Source organism: Mus pahari, chromosome 20 (genome assembly GCF_900095145.1).
Source record: "Mus pahari chromosome 20, PAHARI_EIJ_v1.1, whole genome shotgun sequence".
In the NCBI taxonomy this organism is placed as follows: Eukaryota; Metazoa; Chordata; class Mammalia; order Rodentia; family Muridae; genus Mus; species Mus pahari.
The window spans coordinates 19,641,170-19,665,705 of record NC_034609.1 but is presented as its reverse complement, the minus strand read 5'-3'; the positions used below and the strand labels follow the sequence as shown (position 1 = coordinate 19,665,705).

At 42.5% G+C, this 24,536-nt stretch overlaps 1 protein-coding gene across 1 annotated transcript in view; it reads left to right on the top strand.

Moving 5' to 3' along the window:
- Window positions 1-817: 817 nt before the first annotated feature.
- Csnk2a2 (casein kinase 2 alpha 2) overlaps window positions 818-24,536 on the top strand; it is a 41,798-nt gene continuing 18,079 nt past the window's right edge. Inside the window, exons 1-5 of the mRNA XM_021220114.1 lie at window positions 818-1,297; window positions 1,967-2,078; window positions 11,907-12,008; window positions 15,620-15,670; window positions 24,000-24,059. Of these exons, the coding sequence (XP_021075773.1) occupies window positions 1,194-1,297; window positions 1,967-2,078; window positions 11,907-12,008; window positions 15,620-15,670; window positions 24,000-24,059 (429 nt within the window). The 5' untranslated portion in view covers window positions 818-1,193. The remainder of the gene's footprint in view (window positions 1,298-1,966; window positions 2,079-11,906; window positions 12,009-15,619; window positions 15,671-23,999; window positions 24,060-24,536) is intronic.

Below are 24,536 nucleotides of genomic sequence, written 5' to 3'. Positions count from 1 at the left end.
AAGAATATGGACAGGAAAACAAGATAGCCCGGGACCCCAGGAGATCAAAGAGAGAGAAGACTGTTCAAGGCTTGTATGTTCACTTAGTCCTTAGTCATATCCACCTCCTAGCCTCTCTTTCCTGGCGGAAGTCCTCATTTCCCAGCTCTCCCTCCTCCCAAATAAACAAACAAAAAAATGGATATTTACAGTCTCAAAGTATGATCCACAAATTACTGACCCAATACAACTGGGGAAAACAAAAAAACAAACAAACAAACAACAACAAAAAAAAAAAAACAGTAACTTTATGGGGAAACTACCTGGTGGACTCTGGTTTAACCAAGTGTCCCAAGGGATGGCTCAGTGGGCTCTCAGGGAGGAATGTGGACTGGGAATTGGGAGGCTAGGGTAGCTCTTGGATTAGCCTGGTTTTTATCTCTTGGAGGAAGGGATCTGTGGATGGCAGGGTGGGGTCCAGAGAGGGAAGAGGAGTGAGGAAGGGGGACAGTTTGCGGGGAGGGTTCTTGGGTTTAAAAGAAAGTCAGCTCAGGGCCAGTATGGGAGGTCGTGGTGGGTGGACACGACGTGACTGGACTGTGGGACTATGCTAAGAGCGGCGGCAGTCGAGGGTGGAGACTCCTGGGGCGGCGGGTGGCCTGCAGGTGGGCAGGCAGCGGGCCACATTGCCTGGCGGGTGACGAGCTCGCTGAGGGGGCGGGCGCCGGCCATAGTCCCCCCGCACTGTAGGGGGCGCTGTGGGCCGGGGCGGGCCGGGGCTGGGTGGCGGCCGCTCCTGGCGAGTGCGGCCCCTTTTCCGGGTTCCCTCCGCCTCCTCCTCCTCCCTCTTCGCCGCCGCCGCCGCCGCCGCTGCCCCTCTCCCAACCGGTGGCTGCCGCTGCCGCCACCACCGCCTCAGGGGGGCCGCGAGCCGAGCGGAGGCCGCCGCGGAGCACGAGCCCCGCCGTCCCGCCGGCTGCCGAAGGCCCCGGGCCGGCTCGGCCGGCGCCTTCCGCGCCCCCCGGCCCGAGCGTCCGTCCGCCCGCCCCCGCGGGCCCGGCCTGGCGCGGACGCCCGCCGCCGCCGCCGCGCTCCTCCTCTTGCTTGGGCGGCCCGCGGCCCGCTGCTTCCCGCGCCTGCCGCCCCGCGCCCCGCGCCGCACCGCCGCCGCCGCCGCCCTCGGCGCCCCGCGGCGCCCCCCGGTCCCGCCCGCCATGCCCGGCCCGGCCGCGGGCAGTCGGGCCCGGGTCTACGCCGAGGTGAACAGCCTGAGGAGCCGCGAGTACTGGGACTACGAAGCCCACGTCCCGAGCTGGGGGTAAAGCCGCCGCCGGCCGCCCCACGCGCGAACCGCACCCGCCGGCCGCTCGGCCTCGGGGCTGGCAGGGAGGCCCGGCCCCGGCCGCACGTGTCCCCGGCCTCTCCTGTCCGCCCTGCCTCGGTCCCCGGCTCAGCCGCCGGTGGGGAGAAGCGTGGGGTCGGGGGTGGGGGCGGCCCTTCCTCGACTTTGGGCTTCCTATGGGATGGGAAGTCCATGGCTGTCCTCTTGAGCTGTTGAAATCTTTACCTCTTTACTTTCTGAAATGAGGCTGGGTGGGAGGATCGTTTTGAAGAGGGGCAGATTCTCGAGAGCGGGCAGCGGCCCCCTGGAGGGTGTGAAGTGGGAGGCAGGTACCGTGGAGCCGTGGGCAGGCGGGCACCCCAGTACCACCAGGGGGGATGCTTCGCTCAGTCCCCTTAACGTGCCTCCTGAGGCCTCGTAGCTGCCCATTCCTCTTCTTGTTAAGAGTCAGTTAGGTTCGGAGGAGCTCTGCAGAGTTGAAAGGGGGCAAGCTTCTGTGTGGCTTTCATTTAAGAGAATGAGTGGCTGTGTGATGTTAGGAATACTTCCAAATGCTTGATCAGTTGGAGTTGGTTGGATGGTGGACAGAGGCTTGCTTAATCCCAAATCCTGGTATTTATTATGTATATCTCTTGCCTTTCACAGTAATCAAGATGATTACCAACTGGTTCGAAAACTTGGTCGGGGCAAGTATAGTGAAGTATTTGAGGCCATTAACATCACCAACAATGAGAGGGTGGTTGTAAAAATTCTCAAGGTGAGTGGCCTATGGTGGCATGTAACCTTTCCCCCCACAGGGCAGAAGAACCAGCTATCCCTGAATAAGCGTGTCCTGCAGAACTCCTACCATAGTTTTCCTGTGAACTTTTGAGAAAATGTGCGGGCTGGTCTTAACTCTGAGTTTGGTGGGTCAGGAACATTTAGAGTGTGAATTCTGAACTTCTCAAACAAAGCTTGTGAGAGGGGTTGAATCTGATAGGGAATAAAGTGGTATTCACAAGAGAGGAACGGGTTTGCATGGAGAATCTGTCAGTGTAAGGCTCCTAAACCGTTGTACTCATTACTCTCCGCTCTCAATGACTCCAGAAAAAGTTGTCCCGAAAACAAAACAAACTGGAGTCTGCTCAGAGATAAGTTTAAAGCCAAAAAATGCAGGACAACTCCCTCAGTTGATATTTTCATTTCATGTAGCAGTAAAGTTTCAGGTGGGCTGGATATAGCAAGTCAGCCGCTAAAAGATCTGGGGCAACAGAAGAGTACATTCTAGCCCCTGAAATAATAACTGGAACAAAACCGTCTCCGTGGCAAGACTAGCCCTCTCGCTTTGATAATGATAGGGCTTTTGTTATCACTCAAATGAAGACATGATCTTAATGAGCATGAAGAGTCAGCCAAGTTTCTGTATAGGTGATTGAAGATTAAATAGTGCTTTGTGGGTTGTACAAGAGGGTGATCCTTAGGACCTGAGCGGTTCTTCATGGTTGTCAAGTCCTTTAATGCATATGCATGTCACCTTGGGATCTGGGCAGTTCTTCATGTTGTCAGATCACTTAGCATGTACAAGTGTCACTAGTGAAAGACAGAGCACTGGAGAGTGGTAGTGTTTCACCAGATTTTTCACAGTGCCCAGTGAACAAAAGTGCAGGATTGAAAAGCTTGTGCCTAAGGGCAGTCCTCATTTAATTGGAGTGAATCACCTTTCAAAAAAATGGTTGCTGATAATGCTCCTTTCCATCCTGGCCTAGTGTGATAAAGGAGCAGAATTGCTGCAGAGACAGGTGATGCTATTGCTGCTGCCCAAGACACTGGGGTGAGAAGTAAGGAATGATGGCAGATAGGGAGCTTGGCCCCACTAAGTATGAGTTGTACATTGGAGGTCTGTAGTTATGGGAGGAGTGTGTTTTAAGCAGAGAAATATTTCCTTCAGGGAACTTGCTAGAAGAACCCATACAATTTCATTACTTACATAAACGTGTTTTGAATAGAAGTTACTTCAGACATTTTCATTTTAAGGATAAGCAAAAACAAGCATAGTTGGGAATATCCATGTTCTGTTGCTGCACATTTGGAGGATTTAATTTGCTAAGTCTAAAGCAATTTCAGGGAAATGTCTAAATGTCTGTGCAGTAGCATTTTGGGACTAAGTGCCGTTTCCTGGGAGCGTTTTGAAGGGAACAGGGCTCAGGTGTGTGTATGAGTCCCAGTGTGTTTAAGGAAGCATAGTATTAGTTATTTTCCATTGTTCTTGTGAGGAACTTCAGAAATGAGTTGCTTATTAGTTTTTCCTCTGCTCTAAAGATCCAATGCATATATTTACCACATCCACTATCGAAGCGGCTTTAAATTATTTTTACAGATAGCAGACCTAGGCACAAAGAAATGTACCTGACATCATTGCTCTGTTGAAATGGACCTTCACCAGAACTCTTCTTTCCTTCTTCTTCATGCCTCTGAGTGTTCATTTCAGCACTGGGCTGTAGGATCTTAGCATTGAACACAGTTTCAAGTTCAAGCATGAGATTTGGGAGACCCCTTTGATGCTCTAGTTCATGAGGTGTTTGGTTTTTCCTCAGAGGACAGTCTGAACCACCTTTTACTCCTTTGTCAAAGCACTGTGGCATTTCTATGTAGGTTTTATTTATATTTGAAGGGTAGAGTAAGAAATCACTAATTAAATTATAGTTTTGCTTTTATAATGGATTGGAAGTATTTCTCAAAAAGAACAGAGACTATCCAACAAAATTATGCTTATTATTACTCAAATAAGTTGAAGTTACGACTAATACCTTCTATTGTGATATTTTCTCAGAGAAAATTAAGCCCTTAGCAGTGCCACCTGCTCGGTTTGGGACAGTCTGGGAAAGGGTTGCTTTTCATAGAATCTCACAGGAAAGACTTGGTGGGCACATGGTGACTGAGACACAGGGCACAGTTACTCAGTGACACTTCATATCAGTCTTTGTCATTTTGTCACAGTTGGGTACGTAGTGATGGAGTGCTTTTACTTCATGTAACTTGCATGTAAGATTTCTAAGTATTTCATTTGTCAAGGTATGTTGAGGCTATTAGAGGACTTTACAGATGTAAAAAGCTGCTAGTGAAAGGTTTGTGGGGTGGTTTTGTTTTGTTTGTTTGTCTCCCCCCCCCCCAAAAAAAAAAAAAAAAAAAAAAAAAAACAGGGTTTCTCTGTGTTGCCCAGGCTGTCCTGGAACTCACTCTGTAAACCAGGATGGCCTCAAACTCAGCAATCCGCTGCCTCTGCCTCTTAAGTGCTGGGATTAAAGGCATGTGTCACCACTGCCTGGCTGATTTTTTTTTTTTAAATGTAATAACTCTTAATACTTTCTTTAATGTGTCTGTGTGGAAAAGTGAACATGTGTGCAGGTCTGAGGTTAAATCTTAAAACTTTCTAGTGAATAGAGAAGCCATGTCTTTTATTCTTTTGGGGGTGGTGTTAGAAATTGTATTAACAATAAAGGAAAATGATTTTTTAAAAAGGGTTTATTTATGCAACAAGGTAGAAGGCTACTTTAGTGTCCTAAGTTTCATCTTGACTGTAAGCTGTCAGTTCTTTAGTTCTTTTGTAGTACTAAGAAGATGTACCCAGAAGTAAAATTAAAGCATCAGTGAATACGGCTCAGTGTGCATGCAGTCCAGCCCTTCTTGGGGTCCTTGAGAGCTTTCAGTTAAACTGCTGTCTCCTCAGTGAATGTCAAGTCAATCCTCCAAAGTGCTTTGACCCAGTGCTGCAGCGGCTTAGAAATTCTCATGTAAGGCCCCTGGTAACAGCATTCTTTTATATTATAAACAGCTTGACTGGCTGTCACTTTCCCCTCTCAAAATTCTTCACAAAGGGAATGGTGGTGTTAAAATTTGTCTTAGACATATCTTACATATTTGTAGTTCTTTTTGTTTTTTGTATTGGTAGGACCAGGGGGGTTGCTCACTGGTAGAGCACTAGCTAGCAAGCTTGCGGTCCTGGATTTAGTCCTTACCCTTCTCCCACCTTAACAGAGCAAACAGAATAAGATTTTAGGTTTTTACAAGGAAGATTGGCATTGATCACACTCTTTATTAGTGATTTAGTTCTTGGCTGATGACCTTTGTCATCTCCAAATGATTGTGTCTTCCTAAAATCAAACGTTCCCTCCTCTGGGCCCTCTGTCTGAGGGAGGGTAGGTCTCTTACCCATCATTTAAGCATAGGTACCAATACATCTTCATAAAGAGACATGTTAATAAAAGCTCGCTTTTTTGTTAATTCTAGTTTTAGCAAATGTTTCATAGTAAATGAGTAGTTACTAAAAGAGTATTGGAGCATTAGTAACATAAATTGTTAGAACTTTTATGTAAACTGGCCGGAGTTATTCGTAACATTGACATTATAGGGACATAGATAGAGTTGATCAGAATCACAGAATGTACTTGCTTAGAATCCATTAGAAGCATATCAGACTGATTTCTATAGGAAGGATCCTAGTGAGTGCGGGCACTGTGAATAGGAATCTGTGTGTCACAGAGGAAATGGGGACATTAGCTGGTTGACTTGTTGGTAATTCTGAGTTGTCATGAAAGAGAGAAGAGCACTCACAGGAAGTAAACGGGAACTGTCTCTGCTCGGAGTTACTCTTCTAAGGGGCTGGTTTGGAAGTCGGACTTGAAGCAGACTGAACTTGAGCTCTGTCTTCGTTCCCACAGAAACATGCTTGCTGGCTTGTCTGCTCTCTGGTTCAGGCCTTGGCGGTGATTTTATTGTGTTCGGTATTTACTTTTCAAAATCTTTCTTGCTTAATTTGGAGGTAGGTTGGGGAGACGTGTGTTCATGTGTGGAGTCAGAGGATGACTTGCAGGTGGTGGTCTCTCCTTCCGTACTGTGGTCCAGGATGGAATCAGGTCGCTGACAGCCTGTGCTTTTACCTGCTGAGACATCTTGATCACTCATCAGTTTCTTTAGAACAGTGGTTCTTAACCTTCCTAGTGCTGTGACCCTTTAATACAGTTCCTCATGCTATGGTAACCTTCAGCCATAAAATTGTTGCTACTTTATAATTTTGATACTGTTATGAATCATAATGAAAATATATCTGTGCTTTCTGATGGGTTAGGTGACCCCTGTGAAAGGGTCATTTGACTCCCAGGTTGAGGACCACTGCTTTTGTCCTTTTTGGCCTATACAGTTTCTCCAAGTCTCACAGCAATTACCAGATTGTGGGGGGTATAGCTTAATCCCTTTACTACATTAGAGATAATCCGAGAGAGAATTGTGTGTGAAAAGTATACAGTGATGGAGAGTACCCATCTTTGTGTATGGCTCAAGGCTTCATGTGGCATTTACAACCTAGTTTATGGGTCTACTGTCTACCATTCAAAATCTAAGTGTAGACTGTTAGCCATGTGGAAAACAGGGCAGAGGACTTGAGTTCTACATTGTTCATTTATAGCCTTTGGCTCTTTTTTCCTCATCATTAAAATAGGATTATATGATATGAAGGTAGAAGGGTATGTAGCTGATATTATTGTCATAATTTGTAGTGTTTTTTTTTCCAGAGTAAACTGCCTGAAAGGTAGATGTCAGGTCCAATACTTAGCTCTGTGACATTAATGCTTTGGGTAAACTGTAGGAAGAGAATTAATTTACCTCAGAAGATTAAATGTGCTTAATAAACTCGGTGCTGAGAGAGCAATATGATACAGTAATAACAGTGTTACACTTGAACTAATTGAACAATTTTAAAAGCAAAGCCAATAGTCAAAGGGGTTGTAACATTAACTTGGTGAGATTAAAAGGCTCTGCTCTATGCTTTGCAACCCACCACCATTATGTATATTGAGTATAGCATAAAATTTAAGCAATGTAACCATTTTTCACAGTCGCTATCTTCAGACACGCCGGAAATCATAAATCTGGCTTATGAGTAGTGTATTTGACTTAACCTGCTGCCTATATGCATACGATACAGTTTAGTTTTTGGTAGGCATGCCTGTAATCCCAGCACTTCAGAGTTGAGATAGAGGTAATTACTATAAGTTCAAGGCAAGCCTAGGCTTCAGTGTATGACCCTGTTTCAAAGAATACTAAAAAGGAAAGAATAATTTCCTTCCTTTGGAGAATAAAAGTAATGGGTTTTGGGTTTTTCTGTTTTGTTTTTTTGAGACAGGTTTCTCTGTATAGCCCTGACTGACCTGGAACTCACTCTGTAGATCAGGCTGGCCTCCCAAGTGGTGGGACTAAAGGCATGCAACACCACTGCCTGGCAGTAATGGGCTTTTATATATCCGTTCATCAATAGCCAACACTAAACTGCTTCCATGTGGTCACCATTGTGACCTGAGCTGCTTTGAAGATGGGCATACAAATGCCTCTTTGAGCCTATGCTTTGCTGCTTTTGGGTATATATTCAGAAGTGAATTGGTGGCTTATATGGTAATTTAACTCTCTCTATATAAATGGCATCTCTAAGTTGCCCAGGCTGGTCTTGAACTGATGATTTGCCTCAGCCTTCTGAGTGCTGGAATTATAGCCCTATGCCACCATTCCTGACTGCTTTGCTTCTTTTAAGGATGTTTTCACAGTAGCTGATCCATTTTATAATGTCAACCACAGTATGTGAGGATTCTTCTTTGTATCCTCAGCAGCACGTTTTCTGTTTTGATGTTGTTTTCTTTTTTGAGTCTAAATTTCACCAGCTAGCCCAGGCTGGCCTTGGACATGTAAATTTTCCTTATACAGCCTCCCAGCTGCTAGGACTACAAGTATGTACTGTCACACTAGCTAATTTTTTATTTTATTTTTTTTAATTAGTCTTCTTAATAGTATGTTGTCATTGGGATTTTATACTTTGCCTTTGTACATTTTTTTTCTTGTTTAGTTTTGAGAATAATTTCCCTCAAGGAACTGGTAATGTAAGTAGAATGGTGAGACTTGAAAGATTAGAGGAAAAGTTGCTGTAAATAACATTGGTTAGCTCATATTTTTATGTAGGTCAAATATAGTGGTTTTCAAAGATGTATGCAAATGAGGAAGTCCATGTCAGCCTGGCTAAACTTATTCCCTCCTCCATCGTTCTTCATTCCTGGCACGCATTGTTGATTATAATTCTTCATTGCAAGGACTGGACAGACACCTTTGTTCAGCAATCAGTGATTTGATAATAGGATCAAAGTTTAAATGTTGGTGGCTATATTCTTGTCTGTCTTGAATTTATCAATCTAGTTGAACTTGGAAATAAATTTAAAAGGCTGCCTCTGCCTCCTGAGTGCTGGGCTTACTTTATCTACTTTGAGTAAAGGAAAAAATCAGCCAGGAGGTGGTGGCGCACGCCTTTAATCCCAGCACTTGGGAGGCAGAGGCAGGCGGATTTCTGAGTTTGAGGCCAGCCTGGCCTACAAAGTGAGTTCCAGGACAGCTGAAACCCTGTCTCAAAAAACAAAAACAAAAACAAAAAAAAATGAGTTTGGAAAACAGTTACACTCCAGCTGTTTGACTCTTTGAAACAGATCTGAGTTAGATAAATGTCAGAGAGCCCTGGTAGCGTGCTTGCTGATTTCTAACTGGTGGCCAGTGGGACTGTTCTCTATACAAGTGAGTTGAAGCATCTATTTCTATAAAACTTGCAAAGCTTTCAAGGTGTCAGCAGTGCTCTCTGGTAAATCTTCTTATCTTCACTGGTTCCATTTGTACAGTTAAAGGATCTCTTTAACTCTTCAAGTTCTTTAACAGTTAGCTTCTGGAGTCTTCCTTAGGTGCAGAGCAGTACAGGGAGGCAGATGGAGCTGCTTGCTGCCTTGTGCTTTGAAAGGGTCTGTCCAGGGCTGTAGGTCACTTTCTTTTTTGAGTCTTCTTGGTATCTGGCAGCATCTGAAGACTCCAGCTGCTCTGGGCTCCACTGGACCATTTCAGAGTTGCCCAGCTGTTCCTGGTCTGGTCTGGGTGGTTTAGGGGCATCTGAATGTGCTTAGCTGCACTGTGAGTTCCCTTTACTCAGTCTTTCTGAGTTCCAGGAGCTGCACTCGTGTGTTGCTGGGGAGCTAAAGAGCAAAACAAGGCTGGAGAAAGTGGCAGAGGCAGAGAAGCAGCCTGTGTACTGGCTGTCCTGTGAGTGGGCTCTGTCAGGAGCAGGAGGGCTTTTTTAATTGAACATTGGCTTTATCCTTCTCAGTTTTTCTCCCATAAGTAGACTCCCCACACACACACACACACTTGTCTATTTATGTAGACAAGTATATGTTTTCAGATGTGTGTATATAAATGTAGTATGCTTAACATGTTTTTATGACCTGTTTAAGTGTAAATCACAGTCACGCCTAACTGAGTATTTTCCTTAAAATGGTGATTCCTCACATAGGTCTATAGTATCATGTTAAAAAATAAGAACTAACGTTAACCCAGTACTGTTAACTAGTCTGTGGTTTTATTTACATTTGCTAGTTCTTGACTCTTCTTCACTGTAAGGAAAATCACAGCGTGTGAGTTATATTCGTTTTCTTTTTTAAATCTGGACTAGTACCTCCCTTTCATGACGTTGGTAGATTACACGTAGAAGCTGCTTGCCCTTTATGTTTCCTTCCCTAGCTGTTTTTAATTGAGTTTCATGGTGCTTGATTTCTCCCAAACATTGAGGGCCTTGATTACAGAGACCGAGTAAGATTCCTGGAAGAGATGGGACAAACACAGTGGCCAGATCTCTGCTGAGATCCCTGGGACAGTGGAGAAGTGTTATGGCAGCTGGCTTAGAAGTACACAGCTCTGTTTGCTCCCAGTCGACACTGTTGTAGGTGATGCTGTGCTCTCTCTAGTCTTTCTCCTGCCTTGTGATGGGGTGTGCAGGTGTCCTAGAGAAGGCCAGGGGACAATGTTATCCTGAAGACACTATCATTAAACCTAGCTCACTGTTATTCTGGTAGACTGGCCAACCAGCAAGCTACAGTCATGTCTGGCTTTTTTCATAGACACTGAGGGGTCTGAGTATGGGTCCTCATGTGTACACAGCTCTTGTCCAATAAGCCACTTCTCCAGCTAGCCTATCTTCCCTGCTCTTGTTCAGAGGCATGTTTCAGTGACCAACCTGCGTTAATGTTCAGGTTAAAATATATAGATAAATATATTTATATATTTATTGTATGTGTGTTGAACAAGGAGAGAGAGCACACCATGCAGAGGTCAGAGGACAGATTGTGAGAGTGGGTCTTTCTGACCTCGTGGGTTCTAGGGATTGAATTCAGGTCATCAGACTTGATGATAGCAAGCACCCTTATTGAACCATCTTCCACCTTCCCGAGCAAGGCTTGTTTTATCATTCAGGGAAATCCATGGGTCTCTCTCTCTTTACCTTGCTATTATAACAGTGCTTTACCAATAAAGTAGTCCAGTTCCTTAGCTTAGTCTCCCTTGACCCACTTGGGAGAAAAGCCCAGAGGAGAAGAGGGTGCTGCTGAGCAGTCAGGTTGCCAGGTCTGAGTCTTGCTTCTGTTAGCTGTGACCCTGGGTGGATAGCTCCTCTGCTACTGACCCTCCTGCTTAGAGGCTTCAGGGGGTCAGTGGACGTCCTCCTCAATCAGTAGGCGAAGGTCCAAGAGCGCATGCTCACTGATATGTCTGTGGCTGTCCTAACTTATATATAAATTATATTGATTATGACACACTTGCCTTTTCTTTTGGGGGGTTGGTTTGGTTTGGTTTTGGTTAAAGGCATGCCCGGTACACAATTGCCTTTTCAAAACTGCTTTTATTTGTTAGCTTCAGACAGAAAATGGTAACTCATACTGGGAGTATTTCTAAGAAGAACTTTAATTTTCCATTTGTAGGTTGGTGCCTCTGCAGTTAGCAGTCACTGCTGGAGATCAGCTTTCTCCCTTGCTGACCCAACAGCTTTCTCTCTCTAGGAATGAGATCTGTTGGGAGAGTTACTGGCTTTGAGCTGATTTGATTCTAAATATTAAGGAAATGTGAGTGGCAATAGGAAATGGGAGTCAACAGCTTGGAAACAAGTTTGTAACTTGATGTCAGTGAACTGGTTCTTACTCTTAAGACACATTACTTAGAGCAGGTGTCTAGCCATTTTCTTTTCAGTTTTTCATTTGTCCATGGTCTACAGCTGTTGAGAGCTATAACACATTTGGCAGTAATCCAGTAAACATGCATTTATTTTTAAAATACTACATGAATGCTAAAGTTTGCTAAATGCCCTAGATGTAACTACTTAAAGAGATTAACACATAAGCTATAAACTAAAATCTTTTAACCTAAAATATTACTATGGGTAAGCTCACTTACTCTCTTCTAATTTAAGCATATTCTTTTTTTTTTTTTTTTTTTTTTCGAGACAGGGTTTCTCTGTATAGCCCTGGCTGTCCTGGAACTCACTTTGTATACCAGGCTGACCTCTAACTCAGAAATCCACCTGCCTCTGCCTCCCAAGTGCTGGGATTAAAAGCATGCGCCACCACCGCCCGACCTTAAGCATATTCTTTAACACAACATAGTACACAGCAAACGATATACGCTGTTGCTTAACATTGATTAAAGTTGTATTTATCATGTTAACTTCAAAAGGAGTCTCACTTCTGATTACTCTTGTGTATTTAAGCCAGTGAAGAAAAAGAAGATAAAACGAGAGGTTAAGATTCTGGAGAACCTACGTGGTGGAACAAATATCATTAAGCTGATTGACACTGTAAAGGACCCTGTGGTAGGTGCCTGGTGGCTGGGGCTTGTGCTAGTGGATTGGGGTGGGCTGTTAACACCCAGGACCTTGTGTGGTGCTGCATAATGGGCTGATGGCACTGATAATTACTGCTGAGGGGATTTAAAAACCATACAACAGTCACGCTCAGTGGTGAGCTAACTATCACCATTAAATGGAACCTAAATATGTACAAAGAAAAAACTCCACTGAAGATTTGTTCCCTGTTCCTTTAATTTAGCCCACAGAGGTTTGCTAGATAGCTCCCTGAAGCCCTGCTTTTGTTGTTTTTGAAAGCTTCTCACTGCCAGTTTGCATTCCCTTACCTTACTCTAGTAGCCTGATCTTGGGAATCTCTGTTGATTCTAGTGTAGAGAACTAAACAAGTCTGGGACCACCAGTCCTTTGAAAAGGAAGCCGTACTGTTTCATATTGCTAGTCTGCATCAACCATAAGCTCCTCACATTGTATATGTGTAAATAAAAAGATCTGCATATTTTTACAACTAAAATGCTTTTGTTAAAATGCTTCATTTGGGGCAAGATGGCTCAGTTGGTACAGGCACTTGTCACAACAGGCCTGGTGACTAGAGTTTGATCCCTAGAACGAGAGAGTCTGATACATAGAGCTGTCCTCTGACTCTACATGTGTGCCATGACACATGTGCGCATACACATGTGTATGTACATGATACACAATAATAAAAAAAATTTTAGAAACCATAAAATAATATTCTTAATTTTTACCTACCCTGGGGTGCTATTCCCTTTGTTTCTTCCCCTAAGGAAAAACATGGCAGTATTTGATTGCCTAGGCTTTGATCCTTGAGATCACCTTCCTGCCACTTGTGTCCTCTGGCTGCTGTCCACCTGCTCTGTCTGGTTATCTCCCTGTTCTCTAGGAGAGTAAGAAGCAACGTCTTCGCTTCTGTATGCTAAGGCATCCTCATACTCCGAGTGCCTGCTGTAGGCCGGTGTTATGCTGAGTACTTAGCTATATTACTCCATTTAATTTAAACCCTGTGATGAACCAGGGGCTCTGTACTGCTGGTGGTGACATCTTACTGTAAGGAAACAAAAATTGACAAACATTAAGTAATTTGCCCACCTGCACAGTAATAATATGGGATGAGAAAATATTTTTCTTTTGGACCCTGATCAAGCCTGAGAAGGGGTTGTTATATACTAGTTTGTAACTGATTGTCATTAAATAGTATATCCTATCTTGCTTAGTTCAGATTGATGGCTAGCCCAGAATTAGTTAATGTTCAGGTTAAAATGGGTTTATCCACTCTATATTTAAATTCACTCTATATGTGTGCTGTATTCTTAATATTTGAGATAAAAATGGGTATTGCTCTCACACACACCATATATATATATATATATATATATATATATATATATGTATGTATGTATGTATATAGTAAATTTAGGGGTATAGCTGAGTTGGTAGTGTCTGATAGCATAAGTAGGCCTTGAGTTTGATCCCTAGAACTGCATAAATTAGGCAAGGTGCCTATGATCCCAGCACACAGAAAATAGAAGCCAAATGGATGATCAGAAATTCAAGGTCATTCTCAACTTAAATAGGGAATTTAAGACCAACCTGAGCTAGACACTCTGTCTCTTTCTCTCACTCATACACACACACACAAAACTAAGACTTCAAGAGATGGTACTAGGGAATAAACCTAAGGGCCTTGTACATACTAGACAAATATGAGTCAGTACATGGTTTGTAAGCCCCCCTCCCCATTTTCTCTCCCCTTGTTCCCCCTCTCAGTTAACTGAAGATACAGATACCCGTCTTAGTATTTGTAACTTGTTAATGTGTGTTTATAATATATGAGTTAAGCAAAAAGTTGAAGTAGGACTTGAGAATGGTTAAAAGCACTTGTTATTTTGTAGAGGACCTGAGTTTTAGTCCCAGCACCTGTGTCAGAGCCACCTGTAACTCCAGCTCTAGAGGGATCAGACATTTGGCTTCTGTAGATAGCCGTACTCACCTGCAAATAGCGAACACATAAATATACACATAATTTAAAATAATTCTTCTTTCAAATTGATGTAGTTGGAAATGGAAAGGGAAGCCTTAGCCCCTGAATTCGAGAGGATTAAGCTTACCTGAGTCTGTAGAAAGGCCACATTTTTTGTTTTGTTTTGTTTTGTTTAAGTTTTATTTTATTATTTATTTTATGCATATGAGTACATCACCATTGCTGTCTTCAGACACATCAGAAGAGGGCATCAGACCCCATTACAGATGGTTGTGAGCCACCATGTGGTTGCTGGGAATTGAACTCAGGACCTCTGGAAGAGCAGTTGGTGCTCTTAACCACTGAGCTATCTCTGTAGCCCAAGGTCAGGATCTTGATGAAAATGTTAGAATCATTTGTTCTTGGTGCTACCCAGGTAAAGACCTGTGTGTGTGCTATGGCCCACTCCCTAAGAACCTTGAGCTAAAGTTCTCAGCAGTAAAGATTTTTGAGATGAATTTTTACTTCTATAACCCTAAAACCCCTGCTTTTCTTCCAGTTTTGAAACAGTATTTCTGCCAATTAGCAGAAATTTATTTTGCCTAAGTAAACCTGACATTTGAAGCTCTAGATTTCTACAAGGAAGTATTAAACTGAACATCTTATGGTTTTGTGTGGAGAGTTTGTGTTGTGTGCTATGTGCTTTATGCATATGTGTATGGGGATGCATGTGTTTGGAAGCCAGAAGTCTTTTCAGTTAGGGTGAGTGCCCATTGAGCTGCTGGGATCTGTCTCCACTCCTGGAGATGACAGTACCCAGTTTTTGCAAAGTTGTGGGGGATTTAGACTCGGGTCCTCCTGCTTTCACAGCAAGAGCCCTTAACCACTGAGCCATCTCTCCAACTATACTACTTCTAAAAGTTTGATTACACGTGTCTACCTCTGAGTCCAGATGATCTTTTAGAAGCCTAAAAAGACAACAGATTCTGAAAAACCTATAAAAACTGTCAGATGCATCTTGCTTGCTCAACCATGATCTTGATATAGGTGGAGACTTGGGATATTACTGAGAGTAAATCTTAATAAAATGAGTTGCTCAGGGCTGCTGCTGCTAAATCATTTGGGGAATAATCTTCCTGTTTAAAACTTTACACATATGCAGAATAAATAGTATATGCTGTCCCTGCTGAGTGTAACTTAACTTGAGCAATATTTGCCCTCATGCCAACTTATAACCCTGCCCCTTTCCCACCTCTCACTTTTATTTTATTTTGAAGCAATCTAGACATCATAAATACTTCAAATTTTAAATTTAAAATACAAAAAGGTTTTCAGGGCTGGAGAGATGACTCAACATGTGAGTACTTGCTGCTCTTCAGAGGGCCTGAGCTTGGACCCCAGTACTCATTTCAGTCTGCTCATGGCTGCCTAGTACTCCAGCTCCAGGGGCCCCAGTACCCTCTTCTGATCTCTTTGGAGATGGATACACAAGAACAAATCTAGAAAAACAACAAGAAAACCTAGGCTGTCTCTGATTTGGGAATCCCCTTTTCATCTGTGCGGTTTGAGGGTGGGGCTCTGCAAATTGCATTTATTACTGTCTGAGTATCTAAAAAAAAATCACTGTTCTCTCTTTCAGTCAAAGACACCAGCTTTGGTATTTGAATATATCAATAATACAGATTTTAAGGTGTGTATGCTTCTTTCTGGCATGGGGTTAATGGGGGTAGGAGGGAGTGGCTTGGGTACCATTTGAACTCCGATTCAAAGCACTCATGGATCTTGTTGGTGAGTCACATGACAACTTGGATCCTGAATAGTGCAGACCTTGTTTGGGGTTCTTGAATTTGGAGGAGTTATTCATTGCCCTTTGACTTGTTTCCTCAAGGAGTTAGCTGTGGAGTTCTCTATGTAACATGAGATGTAATTCCTCATCTGTAACACACTTGTTCTATACAGCACAGTTTTAGTGGGTGTTAACTTTGGTTTTCATGACATCTGCCATTGCTGAAAGGAAAAGATAGTGGAAAGAGAGCTTCTGTGTAAGGAATCATTGGATTGAAGCTACTAAATATGCTCTTATACACTACATCAGGTGATAGCAATAGCCTACTGAGAGTCACTGTTGTCAGAAAACCTTACGGGAGATATATTAGAGAGACAGACAGACAGAGTAGAGTCTTATTTTTGATCAGGATATACTATTTAAAACTGGGGGGTGGGTTGGTTCGTCGGTTGGTTGGTTGGTTTGTTTTATATCCCTGGGTCTGTATATCCCTGACCATCCTAGAACTTGCTCTGTTGACCAATTTAACTCAGAGATCCTCCTGCCTCAGCCTCCAGAGTACTGAGATGTACTCAGTGTGTGCCACTGTGCTCAGCTGACTGAAGCATTCTTTTAAAAGAATGTTTTAAATATTGAATGATTTTTTGAGAGACACTTGATCCCAAGCTCGCCTGGAATTCATCATAGCCTTTCTGCCTCAGTTTCCTAAGCACTAGGGTTATAAAAGTAAGAAGCCATGCGCAGCTTTAAACTTGGTTCATGGATTTGTTTATTGTATTTATTCATGGGGCGTAAAAATAGAGCCTACTCATGAGTGTTCTGGTGTTACAACATACTAAAGGAAAACCTTTTTAGAACACAGTTTGAAAACAGTATAAAAATAAACTAGTGGGCTGGTGAGATGGCTCAGTGGGTAAGAGCACCCGACTGCTCTTCCGAAGGTCCGGAGTTCAAATCCCAGCAACCACATGGTGACTCACAACCACCCGTAACAAGATCTGACGCCCTCTTCTAGAGTGTCTGAAGACAGCTACAGTGTACTTACATATAATAAATAAATAAATCTTTAAAAATAAATAAATAAACTAGTGATGTTGATTTCCAAGGGTCTGAGAGGACTTGTGGGTAATTACAACTCTCTGGCAAGGAATCAGACACTTGTGAATTGTTGAGGGAGAGGATAGAGATAAAGCCATCTTGTCAGATGTTGGTGTCCAGCATTTATGTTGCATGTGAAAAGAAAGAACCTTATTTGCACATGTAATTTTCTTAGCTAATCTCTCTAAGGGTATCTAATGAAAACTACAAGGATACATTGACTTAAAATGAAGTAGTAAATTTAATATCTTTTTGTTTTGTTTTGTTTTGTTTTTCAAGACAGGGTTTCTCTGTGTAGCTCTGGCTGTCCTGGAACTCACTCTGTAGACCAGGCTGGCCTCGAACTCAGAAATCTGCCTGTCTCTGCCTCCCGAGTGCTGTGATTAAAGGTGTGTACCACCATGCCCGGCTATATCTTTCTTGTATGTAACAAATGTTTTATTATAACTCCTTTATAGGTAAAATCAGTAACCAGCATTCTGTGTTTCTCAGAAGTGATATGTGGCAGGTTCTGTGGGGAGTTAACAAATTCTAATGTCTGGGAAGCCTGTTTCTCTGGGATCTGAACCTTTAAAGGGGGTGATCTGAAGACATGGATAGTCTTTTAAAGAATATCCTTTTGAAGGATGTGCTTTTAAAGAAATGATGGGAATCAGTCATTTTTGAAAGTTGCCTGTTTGAGAACATCTTTTATCCTCCTCACTCGTGTCTTCACTATAAGTCTGTGTTGAATTCCTGATCTCTTGTGTTTGGAAGAGTTTGTTTCAGTGTCATAACTGGTGCCATTCCTGTTTGATCTAAAGAGTTCTCTTTCCTTTTTCTGGAAGTGTTTAGGAATTTCTCTTCATTCCCAGTCTTGTGAATGTTCAAATGTGTGCCTTCCTGTGGGCGCCTTTCACCCTTTGTTCTGGATTCTTGCTGAGCTTTTTCCATCTGAAAGCTCATGGCTTTCCATATTTTCAGTGTTCTTTGATTTCTCCCCCCCTTTCTTGTTCTCACTGTCTAGAATATAATTCAAATGTTAGACTTTGTATTTTAGAAGTCCATTTCAGTCTCTGAATTTTTAAAAATAGTCTTCTGTTCTCTTACACTTTATGTAATAAGTTTCCTCTTAGAGATGGTTGCATTTTCTCCCCGTGCCATTTTTCTTCACAATTTCATTGTCTCTGATCGTTGCTGCTGCTGTTTTAGAGTAACCTGAAAGGCAGTCTCCTCCTGTCGTGGGGATACCTTGGCTGTTGGGTCTTACTGGTCTCCAGTTGAGTGTGTTAGGGTCTCATGGAGATTTCAGTGATGCTGGTGTGCTAGCTCACGGCTGCTGCCTCGGCTTGCTATTTGCTCTCTTTCAGACACAGCTGGGTCTGTCCGCTTCTGGACCTTTCTGTGCTTCTTAGTTTGCAGCTGTGTGGGCTTCTCACTGTTTGTCTGAACTTCCAGCTTTTTAAGTCTATAGAGTCCATGAACATGCTGACTTCAAACTGTTGTTTTGCTCCCAGTTCTGGAGTCTATCCTTCCCAGGCCTGTACGTAACTTTAGAAGACCTTCAGGTGAAGCACAGGAATAGGAACCCCCTTTGAACCCTGAGCCATGCTATTTTGGTCAGCCTAAAAGAACACTAAATATCAGGTAGCATGTGTGTTTTGGAAGGATGAATGATAGCTCTTAGATGGTTTGTCTTCTAGGCAGGATGACAGGTCACCAGTTGGCAATCTGTTCGTCTTTATATACTTAAGAAAGATTTTTTATTCTGTCCTGTGTGTATCTTATGAAAAGGTTTGGTTTTCCTTTCCATCATTTCCCTTCTACTGTGAAGTGTAATAACTGGCTTTACAGTACTACATAGAGAGTATTTGTCCTGCCAGATGTCAGGTTGAAGCATTAGTGCCATGGCTTATAGAGTTGCTCAGTGATGGGTGTTGACTTAGCACTTATTTCCCTAGCATGCACAGGGCCCTGAGTTCCATCACTAGTACTACACAATAAAACAAAAGCAACAATGCACTGTACATAACTTGTTTAGTGATTTTTATTGGACCATTGGTAATTACTTTGATCGGTAAGTTTCCTTTCATTATGGAAATGTTTCATTTTGATATCTAGGTTATATTGTATCTGTAAAGTTAGAGTAGTTTTTCCTCACTACTGTCTCTAAATGCAGACACACGGTGTGCAAATCTAGGCAGCTCTCTTCCTGACTTCTTGTTAATGTTAGATGGCAAGTTTTAAATTCAAAATGCAAAATTTTTTGTTTGTTTTTGGTTTTTCGAGACAGGATTTCTCTGTATAGCCCTGGCTGTCCTGGAACTTACTCTGTAGACCAGGCTGGCCTTGAACTCAGAAATCTGCCTGCCTCTGCCTCCCAAGTGCTGGGATTAAAGGTGTGCGCCACCACCGCCCCACTCAAGCTGCAGATTTTGCACTTCTGGGCTATGGTTTTTCTCCCAGACTTTCTGCACAGGGGCCACTATCAGCCATTGCCCAGGTGAGCCAGTCAGTGTTCCATGTCTTCCTGTTCCATCCCATTGCTAGCTTCATCTTTTTGCTGAGTCATCTTGTAAATAGTTGGACATATATTACTTGGTTTTTGAATGTGCTGTTAATGGAACCTGAGCATTTACCTGTATAGTCAGAGTCCAAGACATTGATTTACACTCTAATCCATCCACTATCATAACTATTCTCAGTAACTCTTGTCCCCATAATGTCTTTAAGAGCTACATGTTTGAGAGCATATGATTCAAGATCAACTAGGCATTTCAAAAAAATCTTTGTTGATTACTAATTTGATTGTACTTGTGTCCAGAGAATATAATCTCTCCAGGTTGTGCATCTCTAGTCTAAAAATCTCAAATGTGGAGTGCTTCACAGTACATCACCCCACAAAGTAGAAAATGGGAACTATACCATGAAAGTTTTTTAATGTTTTTGTTTTTGTTTTGATTTGTTTAACTATATAAAATCTTGACTAGGATGATGTGGTAGTACATGCCATTAATCTTACCACTTGGGAAGTAGAGACAGGTAGATCTCTATGTTTGATGCCATCCACGACTACATAGTAAGGCCCTGTCTCAAAAGAAAAGGTATGAACTTAGCTTTGTGGTCTGTGGCTATGAAACACAAAAGGATTTTGGCCAGATGTTGTGGCTGGGGCTTCTAATCCCATCATTCAAAAAGCAGAAAGAATCCGAAGGGAGTTGGGGGTTAAGGTGGGCTACATGAAATCCTGCTTTAAAATAAAATAAAAAATACCCCCAAAACAAAGCCATGAATGAATTTTATGTTTAGACTTGGGTCTAAGAACCAAGATATTTCACTATGCTGATGCAAAGATTCTAAAAGCTGAAAATTATGTGACAGGAGAAACGCTTTGGGTCCCAAGTACCTCAGATACCCAGCCCGTGTAGTGCTGGCTATTGGGAACCTGTTGGTGTGCACTGAATCTAATGTGGGCCATGTTTTAACCGTGATGGTTAGTTCTCTGTGACCATAATCACTTTTCACTGGTATTTGATTTCATGGTAGAGGTACTAGTTGGGTTAGTTCCTCCTTTAAAACCACCAGCTATTTCCTCTATGTGAAAGTTAAACAGTAAAAGAAACATAGTAGCCCTTAAATGGCAGAGTCATCTGTAAGAGTTAAGAGTGACCACGTAACAGCATACACCTCAACTTGAAAGTTCTTAAGAGTTGGATATAATGGCACACACCTCTAATCCAAGTGCTTGGGAGACTGAGATAGAAGAATTCTAAGTTGAAGGCCAACCTGGGCTACATAGCAAATTCTAGCTCACCTTGAACTGCATAGGAAGATCATGTCTCAGAACAAGGTATCTGTTGAGACATGTCAGTTTTCTGCATGTTAAGTAAGAATGTTTTAAGGACTGGAGAGATGGTTAAGTGGTTAAGAGCACTGTCTGCTCTTCCAGAGGTCCTGAGTTCAATTCCCAGCAATTACATGGTAGCTCACAACCATCTGCATTCATGTATAGGATTGAAGCCCAGTGTGGCCATTCCTTGGGCGTCTTGTGATTTTGTATAGGAGACCTCAGGCCTGGTTATCAAATTGCAGTGTCTTCCATTCTCTTGTTCAAATGTAGGGTTTATTTTAAAAGCCCAAGATATATTCAACCAGGCTGTAGTAGAACTGATTTCAGAGAAACATGGGTGTGGGTGAAGCTTTGCAGCCAAACTGGAATGGGAAAGAGGTTTGTTCCTTACTACTTTCACTTTATTACATTTAGTGTGTATGCATGTGTGTGTACATGCATATACATGTGTCATAATGTGTGTGGTAATTGGACTGGCCATTGTTGTCCATATGGGTCCTAGGGAATCACACACTTAACATTGAGTGTGGCAAGTGCCTTTGCTTGTGAGCTCATAATCTTCTGGGAAGCATAGGCTTGGTGTGTTTCTGATAAGTCTCTTATGCAAATGTGCAAACTGTTTACTTCCTGCCAGCATTCTGCAGTTGCTTGGTTAATAATATTCTCCACATAGCTGGAGGGAAAGTGTGGTTCTTACAAAGTTTTTCTTTCTAATTGCCCATGGACTCTGTTGGGCCTTGAAAGATAGGATCTGTTTTGTTCCACTAACTGGCAAGCATTATAAAAGCAAATGTGGAGGAGCTAGCCCTGCTATATGTCCTGCTGTATGAGAACTTGGCTTGAGGGTTTGATAGAGAAAATGGGTGTAGGTTACAGCTGTGCAATGGGACCATGACGTATTATATTTGGGAAAGTGGGGAGAGTTCAGAGATCCTGAATCACCACAGTAGTGCCACCATCAGCCGAGGGCACCTGTTTCCTTGATGTGTATAGCCAGCCACTCAGGCAACGTGAACATGGCTCTAACAGGAGACAGGTTTATGTTCACAGCAGTGAGGGTTTACTTCTAGAACTCCAGATTGCTGCCAGTACCTGGTGCTAATTCTAGGGCCACTGAGGATCTCACTGTGCTATGTATTGCAACCCATTTGGGCATTGCATATCAGATTTATGTTACAATTTATAACAGTAGCATAAGTAGTTAGGAAGTAGAAAGAAAGTAATTTTATGGTTGGGGTTATCACAACATGAGGAACTGTATTAAAGGGCTGCAGTGCTAACCAGAAAGGTTGAGAACCATTGCCTCAGAGAGATCATGGCATGGCCTAAGATTCAGAGAAGGGAGACTCCTGATTCTCTGTAGAAAGCTGATAGGATGGTTTGGAAGAGAAGCACTGGAAGGGATGATGGAGAGCAGATACATGTTGGTGTCTTCAGAGAGGGTGGTTCCTTGGGCCACAGTGGGGATTGTAGCAACAACTATTAAAGGAAGCCAGGATGCCCAGGAGAGGCCTTAATTAGAAGCCCAGGCAGTTACTTGGTCAGATGGAGCTTAAACTTCTTCCACCAAGAACTCTAAGGAGGTCACGATGAGTGGTGGCTAGCCATTCAGGTCTTTGTAATGAAATAAATCCAAGCACTGTTGTGTAGGTAATGTCTTTCATATTCAGTAAAAGTGGTACTGGTTTGAATAATCAGAAATACTTTGTTGACAGCCCAAGGACATTGTTTTATGCCATAGGCCCTTTATACTATGATTGATGTAGATAGTACATCATGATATGAGAAGAAAAGCCTTTTATAGATTAAAGGTTCAAATAAAATAGCCCATTGGTTTTTCTGGAAATAAAAATCCTAGCACTCTTGAGAGTTTGTGAATTTGGTCTTTTCTCTTTTCTGGGCTATTTATTGACCTCGTGGTTCAGTTTAGCACAGCCTGTGCAGTTGATCTGTCTCACCCAAGTTGGTACATCCCATTGCAAGTTATGATCAAGTAGTAGATAAGAAGCCTGCTTTCAAGCACAAGGCTGGGAAGGCAGAGCCCTTGGGTTTGGTCATTAGGAAGCTGAAAGTCCCTGGCAGAAATGGTGAGTGAGTATGCCTGAGTACAGCTCAACTCTCAAGGGCGGCCCAGGGTTGAGCCCCTAGCAACACAGCAGTTTGTGGGCCTGGGCCAGCAGCTGTCTGAGGCAAATAGAGCTACACATTCCTACTAAGTTATTCTTTTTTGCTAAAGGCCAAAGGGGTTGGGGGTGGCCTCCTCTTCTACACCTGTGCTTAGAGAACACTTTTTATTAGTTTCATTGTAATTTTTGCCAATAAGCAGTTTTATTTTCCTCTTTATAGAATCATAGTGTATATCCATTACAGAATGGATATACACTCCTTGAAGGGAACATGGTGTGTGAGTTTTTCTTCTAAGAGTAAAAGTTTAAAGCCATTCCAACTAACTTTATTTGTAGAAAGTGCTACCTAGATTGACAGGAAAGGAGACTTACTTGGCATCAGAGGCGGCTTGGGGTACTTAAATGACCCTGGTACTCTTCCCTAAGAAATTGAAATTTATTTCAGATGCCATGAGGTGGCTCTCTGGAGTATCAGTAATAAAAGGTTTCATGACTGTTACCTTGTGGTCATGTTTGACAGTGCTGTCTTTATTTTTAAATGCCCTATTTTATAAACCGTTTTTTTATTTAAATCAGGTATTGCCTGTGATCATTTTTTTTTTATTTAAATCAGGTATTGCCTGTGACCTTTTTTTTTTTTTTTTTTATTTAAATCAGGTATTGCCTGTGATCGGTTTTTTTTGTTTTTTGTTTTTTTTTTTTTATTTAAATCAGGTATTGCCTGTGATCTTTTTTTTTTTTTTCCAACCTGGAATTGTTTGGAGAACATAGCCTAGATTTTTGGAAAGTCCCTTGCCATCTCCAAAAGTCTCACTTTTCTTGTTTCTTTTACGAAATGTTTTATTCCCCTAACACTACACCAAATTCCCTGGAGTAGTTCTCCGGGTGTGTTGTGTGTGGGGTGGGCTCAGCTTGCTGTGCAGTAGAACATGTGTACAGCTCAACAACAGACCTCACAGCACTGTGGCCCTGGCTATTGAAATGGAAGTGTTTCCTGTCCAGAACTCCTTCCTTTCCCCATCTCTACTGAAGGTAGAAGTGTGGGACTCCGTACCTTTGCTATTCCAGGCAGTGAACTCCTGGGTTTCCATAATGTAAGTGCTAAGTTTGCAGGGGAGGCCAATGTGTAGAATATCAGAATACAGTCAGACTAAATTAACTTTCTGCTTTCTGCTTTCAGCAACTCTACCAGATCCTGACTGACTTTGATATCCGGTTTTATATGTATGAACTACTTAAAGTAAGTGGCATTTGGTGATGGTGCATTTTTCTCCCCTCAGGCTTGTATTTTTGAGAGGATGTTAAAAATATAGAGAATTCAAGCAGACTATTTCTTAATAGAGTACTTAGTGAGACTTAAGTTCTGATGAAAATCCTGTTGTGAGACCTCACAGATTTTCAATGAAACTTGGAAATTTGGCCAAACAAGGAGTGCAGGGCCATTATACAAAGTTCACAACTCCTTGTGTATGGCTCTTATTGGTAGTTGGAGTTTTTTTTCTTTGCCAGTTAATTAATCCTAGTTTCCTCTATGACAAGTGACCTCAGACTTAAAGACCTTTTTTTTTTTTTAATGCCCTTTCATTGCTTATAATTTGATGAGTTGGCCTGGTAACTTTTTTTTTTTTTTTTTTTAGAGTCAGGTCTGCCTGACTGAGATGAGATAGTCTGGGTTGGGTTCATTCGTGTGCCTGTGTGATGTGGGCTGGGGTTGCTG